Source organism: Miscanthus floridulus, chromosome 15 (assembly GCF_019320115.1).
Source record: "Miscanthus floridulus cultivar M001 chromosome 15, ASM1932011v1, whole genome shotgun sequence".
NCBI lineage: Eukaryota > Viridiplantae > Streptophyta > Magnoliopsida > Poales > Poaceae > Miscanthus > Miscanthus floridulus.
The window spans coordinates 64,679,989-64,691,604 of record NC_089594.1 but is presented as its reverse complement, the minus strand read 5'-3'; the positions used below and the strand labels follow the sequence as shown (position 1 = coordinate 64,691,604).

General features: G+C 47.3%; 1 protein-coding gene and 1 pseudogene across 1 annotated transcript; both read left to right on the top strand.

The window, feature by feature from the left end:
- Positions 1-302: 302 nt before the first annotated feature.
- Positions 303-11,127, top strand: LOC136509279 (uncharacterized). The gene is made up of 4 exons (XM_066504090.1): positions 303-1,508; positions 2,209-2,470; positions 8,581-10,366; positions 10,542-11,127. The coding sequence occupies exons 2-4, from the start codon at positions 2,250-2,252 to the stop codon at positions 10,959-10,961; spliced, it is 2,427 nt and encodes an 808-aa protein (XP_066360187.1). The 5' UTR covers positions 303-1,508; positions 2,209-2,249; the 3' UTR covers positions 10,962-11,127.
- LOC136509397 (non-specific lipid transfer protein GPI-anchored 7-like) lies at positions 7,074-7,464 on the top strand (annotated as a pseudogene).
- Positions 11,128-11,616: the final 489 nt, after the last annotated feature.

Below are 11,616 nucleotides of genomic sequence, written 5' to 3'. Positions count from 1 at the left end.
CTCTTTTATTTATTCCTTGCCTCCTCAATTGTAAGTCGTTATGTATACATAAAAGCCAGAACCACCTAGAATTTGGAACGGAGGGAGTATTTGTTTGTTGGTTCCTTAAGTTCACAGTCGAAGTTACCACTGAATTAGTATGAGCTTCCCCTATTCATTGCTACTCGTATATATATATATATATGGTCCGTAAGTTTTCCTTTTCATTTTGGCCTTTGCGTCCATACTAAATTAACCATCGATATATGTTGTTGGATGTTCTCTCCTTTGCTTCAACATCAGCAGAGATAACAACGTAGCTTCCGATCCATGCCTCCTCCAATACAACCACCATAACGTTGCAGTGCATTTCTGCCTCCAATACACAGCCTCCGATCCAGAGGGTTGATATGATGCATCGGAAGATTCGCGGCCGCTGCCTCCATGCGCATGTCGTTTGGTGGCGCCCCCGCCCCGCATCTACGCCACCGTTCGCTCACCACTGTAAAGGCCGCCTCAGCTGGACGCCTGGACTCGTGCTCGCCGCCGCCACGCGCTCAACGCCCCGCACACCGGCCCGCGCGCCCCCGTCAGCCGTACCCATGCTCGCCAACGCCGGCCGTCTTCCCTTCCCCGCGTTCGCCACACGTACGGCTACAAGTTCGTGCACCGCCGCACGGGCAACCCACCACTGGCCGCCTCGCCCGTGCGTGCCGCTTGGCCCTCGGCGCCTCGCCTCGGCCACGCCACGCACGGTCCGAACACACCGCAGCGCCCCTGGCCGACCAATGGATTGGGCTGCACCAGTGGGATGTGCAGATCAATTTGTTCGCCCAAATCACCTCCGGGCGCCGCTGCGGCCTGCTTTGCTCCCCACCTCTCATTCCTGATGCGGTGTGCCCCACTTCTCGTTCCTGATGGGTCAGATCGTGGATTCGTGGTGGAGGCAGATTCGCAGATGGGTGTCGTTGGTGGACAACGGCACCGACCTGGAATTGGAAGCCGTGTCTGAGCGCCTGCGCCTCGTCTCGTCGCTACAGAGTCGCTGACGTCGCTGATGCTTCTGCTCTGCTTCGATTATTATTCCTTGCCTCCTCAACACGTAAATGAGGGCTTGTTTGTTTCCGCTCATAAACGCGTTGGCGACCGAGATGCGTGGAAAATTCCGCTGAACGGTCTGCGGCGCTCGCGCGTTTTGCAGCAGAAAATGAACGCGGCTCGGCGATTCCCAAAACGCGGCCTCGGAGCCGCGTTTGCTCAAACGCGAACGCACGATGCGGCATCGCGGAAACAAACGGCCCCTGAATCTGAATGCTGGCTTAAGCTTTGGTCTTTACTCTTTAGTCAGTTCCCTTTCCGTGCGCCCTGCCTGGGTTATCCGGTTCCGAAACTTATTTCATCAGGCTCTCCTCTCCATCAGCTGAAACTATCTATCTATCTATCTGACAGCCCATCTTGCTGCATATCCGGTATAGTTCAAATTTGAACAAGGAGGCCTCGATCGTTTTCTCTGTGGGCAATTCCTGCAGGTGAGTGAAATCAGCGCCTTTAATTTCACTTCAGGGTTTTTCTTTTTTCCCCTTTTGTTTTCTTTTCATTGCAGAAGTAGTACAAATTTAATTGGCATGCATGCATCCGTCAGATTCATGGGATGGAGACTTGGGGGATAGCAGATTTTTGAAAATAGATAACCACCACACGTGTGTGCATCATAATCATTTGTTATATTAAAATAGTCTAACAGTACGTTACAATCTGAAACGGAAGAAGCAGCGCCATATAGGCATCCCTCTAATAACTTGTTCGGTGAATTAATAACGAATGAGATAGAAACCATAAATCCGTAAGGGCTTGTTTGACTGCACTCATATTTACCTCAACTCATTCGTGTTAGAATAGATCGGGGTGAAAATTAGTTAAATATCCTAATTCATCCCAATAAATATGGATTAAGATAGATACGAGTGCAAGCCAAACAGGGCCTAATGTAGTTTAATGTTACAATATATAGTATGGTTTCTTTCACTTTTGATCTAGTATATCTTTGTTTCATATTCCATGGCTATATAGTCAGCTCTCTTTTTAAAGATATATACAACAAAAAGGAGTTTTACTGCCACATCTTGAATATATATAACAACTCGAATGAGTCATTTGTTTAAGCGGTTTGAAAAAATAAAAGACAATTAAGAGACCCTCTTCTTATTAAGTCTTCAAGTCGTTTTGCAGATTTTTCATTTGAGCAACACAGACTCCTCTAGAGAAGATTAATGGCCCATCAAAAGAATTCCGTTGATGATGAGTATTGGCCTGAGCTTCAGCAAATCAACAGCTATGCTATATTCATGGGGTACTTGTTGATGGGCGTGAGGGGGCTTGGTTTGCTTGTGCTTACATGGACCACAGTTGTCCTCCTCGGTGGCTTTGTCTCCATGCTGCAGAAGAATGATTTTTGGTGTCTCACAGTTATCACGCTAGTCCAAACTGCAGGGTTAGTTTCCTTTCCTTTGTAATTAAATAGTTCATATTTTCTCATTGTATTTTATCAGTCCATATTTCTTATCAAATCAATATGAATTGTATCGTGTGATAACCTCGCATTCTAGAGGGAACTCTGCTTTTACTAATGGGAAGGGGCACATGCCAATTTACTTTGGTACTTCATCCGTTTGCTAACTCGAGTGCATGCCCTCTGGAAAGGAGCCCGTCGAGGAGATGTCTAAGGTTGTTGTAGGATTGCTATAGGCCACCTAGAAGATACAAAAACACCCTTGAGATTTTTGTACAATAAGAAGTATGGAGATTGGAAAATCTAGGGTTTGAAAAAGGTAAAAACAATAGATTTATTTGTGTTTGATCGATTGGATACCCTCAATTGGACATAGCCCTTTTTATTTATCGGGTAGGATGTACTTTGTTTTCTCTTGATCCAGGAGGACTGCATGTCATTTCATTAAAGTAGAATAAAAGTACACGGGTCTAGGAGAACTAACCCGAGCACCAGGACAAACACACACACCCCACCTAAAGAGACTAGCACATCAACGACCGCCCTCCGTGCACAAACTAACTAAAAGACGACCAGCAACTCCCAGAACTTAAGCTCCAAAGGGGAGCGACCTAGATAAAAGTTGTGTGAGCTTGGAGGCCCCAGACATACACCAAAGACCGCCCTCCGTGCACACATCACTGATAACCTCCTGAACATTCGGCCTTAAGTTCTGGAAGACACAATCATTACGATGCTTCTGGACCTCCCAAGCTATCATGATTATCAAAGTGTTCAAACCTTTCTGATTTCCTTTGGAGCCGCTCCATTAGTTTTCCTCCAACATCCTGAGAAGCGACTCATAGTTGGATCAGGCACCAGAAACAGCAAGCCAAGCCTATGGAATATCAAGGCCCACACTTGGTGAGTGAATACACATTCAACCAGCAAGTGATATATGGTTTCCTCAGCCTGATCACAAAAGGGACAAGTATCCATATGGGGGAGACCACTTTTAGCCAACCTGTCAGCCGTCCAGACCCTATTGTGAAATACCAGCCAGATGAAGAATTTACAGCACGGGGGTGCCTAATTTTTCCAAATCCTTCGCCATGGTCCAAACTTGACAGTTCCCACGAAGAAGGCTCCATGTGCAAATTTGCTGTTGTATGTCCCATCCTAGGATAATTTTCAAGTATAATGGTCCTGCACATCTGGCTGCAAGAGTAAGTCATCCACAGTATCCCAAATACGGAGGTACTCAATCAGAACCTCTATTGTGAGAGCTCCTTTTATGTCACCAACCCATCTTCTGTTTTGGATTGCTTGAGCCACAGTCTGTCGCTTGGCTGTTTGTTTTGTCACTGTTTTGACCAAATTAGGGGCTATGTTAGCCATGGTGTGCCCATCTAGCCACCTGTCAGTCCAAAACAGGATCTGCTCCCCATTTCCCACAATGGCATCCACTGCAACATCAAAAAGGGCCTGAGCCTTACGAGCTACACTAAGACTGGGAGCCCTGCCCATGGTCTGTTCAGGTATGGCCAAAGCCATCGAATTCTTAGAGAACAACCTAGCAGTTCTAAGTTATGGATGCCCAACCCTCCATATTCGATTGGCCGCTGTACTTTCTCCCAGGCTGCCAGACAGTGACCCCCATTTGCTTGCTCTTGTCCCTTCCAAAGGAACCTCTTCTTTTTTACCTATAGCCTTAAAAAACACTTTGGCATATCCCTAGCTGTCAAGAGGTAAATTGGGGCAGCTGTCAAGACCAAGCAAACCATTACCGGTCACCCAGCTCTATTCATTAAAGATGCCTTCCATCATGGGAGGTAGTCAGCCACTTTATCTAGTAAAGGCAACAATACCTCCTTGGTTGGCTTGCCAATTGTGAGTGGGAGCCCAAGGTAAGTATAGGGAAAATCCTTGATGGAGCAAGAGAGGATGTTGGCAGTGAGTGTCAGCTCTTCATCTGTATAGTGGATAGGGGAGACTGAACTTTTGGAAAGATTGGTTCTAAGACCGGAGGCAAGTCCAAATAGATCAAGAAGATGTCTAAAAACAGTTAAATCCAAACTGAAGGGTCTTAAGAATATCACCACATCATCGGCATAGAAGGAGATTTGATGCCGGGCTTGTTGAATGGATAGTGGATGCAGTAACTCATTCATCATTGCACATATCTGACCATTGAGTTCACGACGTCCATGACTAGTATGAAGAAAATGGGTGAGAGGGGATACCCCTGGAGACATCGCTGCTGTGTAATAATCTCTCCCGGGTCACCATTCACCAAAGCTTGCATGGAGGAGGTTGACAGGATCAGGCATAACAAGTCACACCATCGCTGTCCAAACCCCATATGTCACAAGACTTCCAACATGACCAGGACATAGAATCAAATGCCTTAGAGATATCCAACTTGAGCAAGATGTGAGCTTCCTTCTTTTTGTGCAGAGATTTCACCATTTGCTGCACTAAAATGAAATTGTCGTGGATATTCCTTCCTCTCACAAAAGCACTTTGGTTCATAGAGATCAGAGAGGGTAAGAAAGGGGCCAGTCGATTAGCCATAATTTTAGTCACCAATTTACTGAAACTATGAATCAGGCTTATAGGCCTAAAATCATTTACTTGAACTACATCCATCTTCTTAGGCAGCAAGGTGATGAAGGCCAAGTTAAGGAGACTGAACTTGAACACTTGGCCCCCGTAAATGGCATCTAGGGCCATCAAAATGTCTCCTTTGATAACATTCCAACATGTTCTAGAACCGCCCAGTAAACGCATCCGGTCCTAGGGCCTTATCCACCGGCATGTCCTTTATAGTAGCCCACACTTCCTCTTCTGAAAATGGAGCCTCCAGTATAGAAAGATCATGTTGCAGAATGCCCAATCTATTCAGATCAATGGAGTACTCCCTTTCCTCTGCCTTCCAAGGATACCATCAAAATAGTCAAACACAGCTTGATGTTTTTCCTCCTGAGAGAAAACCACTTGATCCCCAGCCTGCAGCTTTAGAATAATTTTTTTTGTTTTTTTTTTTTCTAAATCTAGCCTACTGATGAAAAAATGCAGTGTTCAAATCTCCCCCCTTAAGGTGTAGAATTCTGGAACGTAGACGATCAATGGTTCATTCTAGTGATGCCAACCCAAGACAATGGAGTTTGAGTTTCTTGCGCAGCCACTCCTCTTCTTCAGTAAGATCCCTTGAATCCCTTTCAATTTCCAAGTGGTGAAGGACCTCCTTAGCCATCTCAGGCTAGAGTTTAATATTCCCCACCTTCCTTTGTCCCCATTTTTATAACCCTCTACTGAGCCAATCAATGGCGCAATCAAACTATACTGGTGCTTCCCAATTCTGTTTGACAGCATCTATAAATCCTAGGACCTTTGTCCAAAAGCTTTCAAAATGAAAAGGATGCTTGCCGCCGGTGCTCACTTTTAAGCCAAGGATAAGTGGACAGTGATCAAATACCCCTGTACTCTACAAAACTGAATTAGGAAAAATGCCTTCCCACTCAACGCAGCAGAATGCACTATCGAACCAAACTAATGTGGGAGACCTCCTCTCATTGGACCATGTGTATTTACGGCCCAGCTATGGTAGTTCTTTGATCTTAGTGTCATCCAATAACCACCTAAATCTTCCCATCATAGCCCTGTCCAGATTTGCATTGTTCTTGTCGGTAGCTTGGTAAATTAGATTGAAGTCTCCTGGCACTAACCAAGGCCCATTGTTCAGATCCTTATAGTTTCTAACCTCTTGTAGGAACAACATCTTCTCCTCATCTCTTAGCCGACACAAAGGGTGTCAGAGTTTGAACATTGATTAACAAACACGTTCATTTTGAAGACTAAGGTGGTGTTTGGTTGCCCCTCCTAAATTTTAGTCGCTGTCCCATCAAATGTTTGGATATATGCATGGAGTATTAAATATAGACTAATTACGAAACTAATTACATAGTTTGCGACTAATTTACGAGACGAATCTTTTAAGCTTAATTAGCCCATGATTTGACAACGTGGTGCTACAGTAAGCATGTGCTAATGACGGATTAATTAGACTTAAAAAATTCGTCTCGTGCAGTACTGACGGATTATATAATTTATTTTTGAGTTAAATGCATGGGTGGTCCATTAACTTGCGCTCTAGTTTCACTTAGGTCCATCAACTCTGAAAGTGGTTTTTTGTCCATAATCTTTGTTGGTGGCGCATTCTAGCCCATACCCCATTTATTTTAATTTTTTAACCGACGTGACACCTCACACACGCATGCATGTGCATGCATGATGCATGCACGTCGGCCCACTGCATCCAACACCTCGCTGCGACGGGGGCGGGGAGCGTGCGGGCACCAGGCCGGCCGCAGCCCCGGACAGACAGCGCAAGATTCCGGTCCACGGGCGTCCCGCCAACCACCCGCCCGTCGTCGCATCTCCGCCGCCTCGCTGGCACGCCACCAACCGGCCCGGCGGACCCGAGGCCACAACCGACCGCACCGCCATAAACTCCCACCCGCATCTCGCGCACCCCGCCCGCAACACCGATCACTCCACTCCCTCAGTGTCACTCGCCCGCAAGCACAGCTGCACAGAGCATACAATGCAGCAGAGCGCCGCCCGCCTCCTGGCCGCCGTGGTCGTGGCCTGCCTAGCGCTGGCTCCATCCGCGTACGCGCAGGGGACGTACGGCTCCGGCTCTGGCTCAGGGGCGATGCCGTCGTGCGCGGCGAAGCTGGTTCCGTGCGCGGGGTACCTCAACTCCACGTCCACGGCGGCGCGCCGCGGCGGCCAACGAGACGGCGTGCCTGTGCTCCATGCTGCTCAACAGGGCCACGCTGCGGGCGTTCTGCGTGGCGCCCGAGCAGGGCCTGGTCCTCGCTAGGCAATGCAACATCACCACCGACGCCTCCGCCTGCGCCGCCGGAGGTAAGCTAGCTAGATCGCGTGTCGTCGTCAGTTGTGTTCCTTTCTTCTACTGCTGCTGCTACTAGCTAGAGCATCATATGATTGAATGAGTACCTTTCCCACAAGTACATTACGGTAAGTAATCTTTGGTGGCTGCCGTGGGGGACGCCGCCCCCGTGGAGTTGAGGTACCCCGCGCACGGAGCCAGCGCACGGAACCGTGGACGTGGAGTTGAGGTACCCCGCGCACGGAACCAGCTTCGCCGCGCACGACGGCATCGCCCTTGAGCCGGAGCCGGAGCTGGACGTCCCCTGCGCGTACGCGGATGGTGCCAGCGCCAGGCAGGCCACGGCCATGGCGGCCAGGAGGCGGGCGGCGCTCTGCTGCATTGTATGCTCTGTGCAGCTGTGCTTGCGGGCGAGTGACACTGAGGGAGTGGAGTGATCGGTGCTGCGGGCGGGGTGCGCGAGATGCGGGTGGGAGTTTATGGCGGTGCGGTCGGATGTGGCCTCGGGTCCGCCGGGCCGGTTGGTGGCGTGCCAGCTAGGCGGCGGAGATGCGATGACGGGCGGGTGGTTGGCGGGATGCCCGTGGGCCGGAATCTTGCGTTGTCTGCCTGGGGCTGCGGCCGGCCTGGCGCCCGCACGCTCCCTGCCCCCGCCACAGCGAGAGGTTGGATGCGGTGGGCCGACGTGCATGCACATGCATGCGTGTGTGAGGTGCCACGTCGGTTAAAAAATTGAAACAAATGGGGTATATGCTAGAATGCTCCACTAACAAAGATTATGGACCCAAAAAACCACTTTTAAAGTTGATGGACCTAAGTGAAACTAGAGCACAAGTTGATAGACCACCCATGCATTTAACTTTTTATTTTTTTATTAGTATCCGAACACCCTTTGCAATGTCCTCCCGACACACCTCCTAAATTTTAGTCACTGGATCCAAACACCACCTAAGAGCGTGTCTTGCTAGTCACTCAAATATTAATACGCAATGCAAGTTCTATTACTACCTGTAGGGCCAGTTGTATGTCGAGTTTTAATGAAATCCATCATATTTTTTTGAGAAAAAATCATAACTACCTAACTCATCACCATTATATTATTGCAATTTGTGCTTTATAAATCAGTTTGGTGGCATCCTTGCCATGACACACGGCTTCTTTCCTAATAATCTCGCTTACAACACTTCATTAACAGGGTCTTCGATTTCCTTTTAAAGGAAAAGGCAAGTGACGTTGGCAATTCTTTGATGGGCTTGCTGGCTGCTGTAGTTGCCGCGGTCTTGAGACCATTCAAAAAAGACATAAACGCCCGTGTTACTTCAAAAATTAAACAAGACAATAAACGCCCGTCGATTGCACGCTTCGTGGTAGTGTATGTTTTATTGGTTGTCCAAGTGCTGGTGCTTGGTATTGTCTTGTGTCCTTTGGCGGTTCTGTATGTGCTTGGGCTATATCTCTCTGCTGGAATTTCTTTATGGCGTCTGATACAACACGATTATGGTGTCGACGATGGAGGCGCCAACCTAAAGCCAGCTCTCAACGTCTTGTACTCCTTAGCCATGGCCCAAGGTGTGGTTTATGGCTACAGGGCCATCTATGATTTAGTGGCAAAAACCGGACTAGTGGAAGGTGTGGCCAATTATTATTTACTAGAGACAGACCTAGTTTCGGAGTACCTAGACGAAACTGTGGAAGGATGTATGAAGGATCCATCGTTTGCGAGAGGAAGGAACCTCGTCACATATGCTGTGGACTTATTGATGGAATCTAAGTCTAGGTATGGCTACATTTCTGGGGTTCTGATTCTTGGAAAAATGGATAGGTATTATTATGGACAGCAGCAGGGTCTGATGAAACAACTACTGACTGGATCAGCGTCCTTTAGCCACGTGGTCCAGCGACTACTAGAGACATTTGGTCCGAGAAGCCCATGTAGCACAGAGATCAGGGTGCGAGCTGCCTGGATAGTGGCAACTGTTGCTGGCAGCATCTGTCTGGACCACTTCCCAGCTCAAGGGATGATGATGATTCAGTGTGTATCATCCCTGCTCGACACATTTGAAGAATACAGTTGGCGGCATGAGGGATATGATGAGCGACAATACAGGTACAAGGAGTGCGATCGGGGCTGGCTGCTAGGTGACCGGGAGCTTATGTACCTACATGTCGACAAAATTCCAACCGTGAAGGCCGCTGACAGCAAGACACAGGGCTACAAAGGTCTGGTGGTGCAAGGCCTACGTATCCTTCAGGGTCTGGCCGCCAATGAGGACAACTGCAGAATCATAAGGAACGCTCAAGGTCTGCTATACAAGGCAATATCGCCTCTTATCTCAGACCAACTTCACGGCGGTGACCATCATGATGAATGGTCCAGCATGGCAGAGGAATCATTGGTACTGATTTCACAGCTTATGGCTACTCCGTATCGAGGAGAGACCGGAACAAAGCTGCCAAGTGAGATCTCAGGCAACATCCAATTCATCATCAGAGCCATCAAAGTTATTCTAGAGTGTGTCAGGTGTCAAGCGCTGCTGAAAAGACAAGCCGTAGAGGTCCTCCTACACCTGTCTCTGTCTGTGGATACACATACACCAGACTCCATTATGCTTATGCCCGGTGGAAGTGGAAGCAGCAGCAGCACAATGTTCGTATGGATACTGCTGCACATTTCTCTTGTGCCAGATTATCACTTTGACAGGATGTGCGGTTCCGCTCATTTGGCAAAGAAGAGCAGTGACATCAAAGGATTAGCAGGTGAAAAGCTGCAGGGCATGCTGTCTTCATCTTCACAAGCGAGTACGCTGCGATCAGTTGGTGACGTTATTCGCAGCCTTGCTACAGCAGTTGCAGATGCCGAAAACAATGCATACATCAGAATACATGCAGCAAAAATCCTGGAGGGCCTGGTCCGTTACTACACCAAGGATGTTGAAAATCTCAAACAGCTGAAGAAAGCCATGACTGATGCGATGCCAGAGGTAATTAACCTAACCCGTGCAAACATATATTAATACCATTTTTTTTTAATGAAATCCCTTTCCTTCCTATATTACTGACAAGGCCTGCCTTATATTATCGGAGTATATATTACTACAGTACTAGCATCTTTGCAACTCAGAACTAGCATTATTATATTATGGATCGATGCCTCAGGTGCTCAAAGAAATTCTCCATGGCCGAGGCATGAGAGAAGCAGGAATACAAGCTGTAACAGAAGCAAACAACGGCGGCAAGATTCCGGCAGCTGGCCCGGACCTAGAACAAGGTGGTTCTTCGCATGATAACAATGGTACTTCTCATCAGCAAAAGGATGAGCAACACCAGGGAATCCAACTGCAGAAGGCCTTGGTAGAATTGTGCTGGACGGTATACAACTACTGGATATGGAATCGAGACCAAGATTTGGCTCGTCAGTTCGACGAGATCGCAGCCAAGATATGTGCGGGACAGGGGATGCCTCACAAGACTTTCAGATCACTTGTGTTTGAAGCAACCAAGAAAAATTGGGAGGAGACGTGGGCTTTGGCGATGAACGACCAGCTAATTCCTCAAGTGAAACAGGAACCTGAGTAAGAGGACTAGATGACAGCGCTCTAAAACCTGAAGCCTCCAACATCGGCATGCACTTTGCTCCGTCAGGATTCTCAATATAAATGTCTATTATATCTATTTATCTTGTGTGGATGTACTTTGTTAAGTTTCATTTGCCTGGAGACCATGTTATTATGCTAATTATATATCCTCTGTTTTCATGTGTTTATATTTTAATAAAGTAAAAATGGGATACATGATTGGCCCCTCAGTGCTGGTGCACGAATATTTATGTTTATGATGTTTGTGTTTCTTTTCTTCTGTTTTCTTATTACTACCAGATGATAAGAATCCGTTGTCATTGTGTGCACTTACGGAATTTGTGCTTATTTTCTAATATTTTTCTTACTATACAGATGACAAGAATCTGTTGTCATTGTATACATTTATAGGACCGACACGTATATATTAGCTAGCTAATTGCATAGTTGCTGGGTATTGCTGATGACAACCTTGTCTGGACGCAATCCTGTGAAGAACTGCACCTCCAGACTGCAGTACAAAATAACCGGCTTTGGCTATACTGCACTTTCACCATCAATGCCAAAAATATTTTACTTTCACCCACATATTGTTTTTCTCATGCAAGATGGGTGTTCAGTTTTGCTTCATGATAATATATATGTTCCACGTATAC

Coding starts and splice junctions, on each gene's coding strand:
- LOC136509279 (XM_066504090.1), top strand. CDS start 2,250: ATGGCCCATCAAAAGAATTCCGTTGATGATGAGTATTGGCCTGAGCTT. Junction 2,471..8,580: donor ACGCTAGTCCAAACTGCAGG/GTTAGTTTCCTT, acceptor CTTCATTAACAG/GGTCTTCGATTTCCTTTTAA. Junction 10,367..10,541: donor TGACTGATGCGATGCCAGAG/GTAATTAACCTA, acceptor TCGATGCCTCAG/GTGCTCAAAGAAATTCTCCA.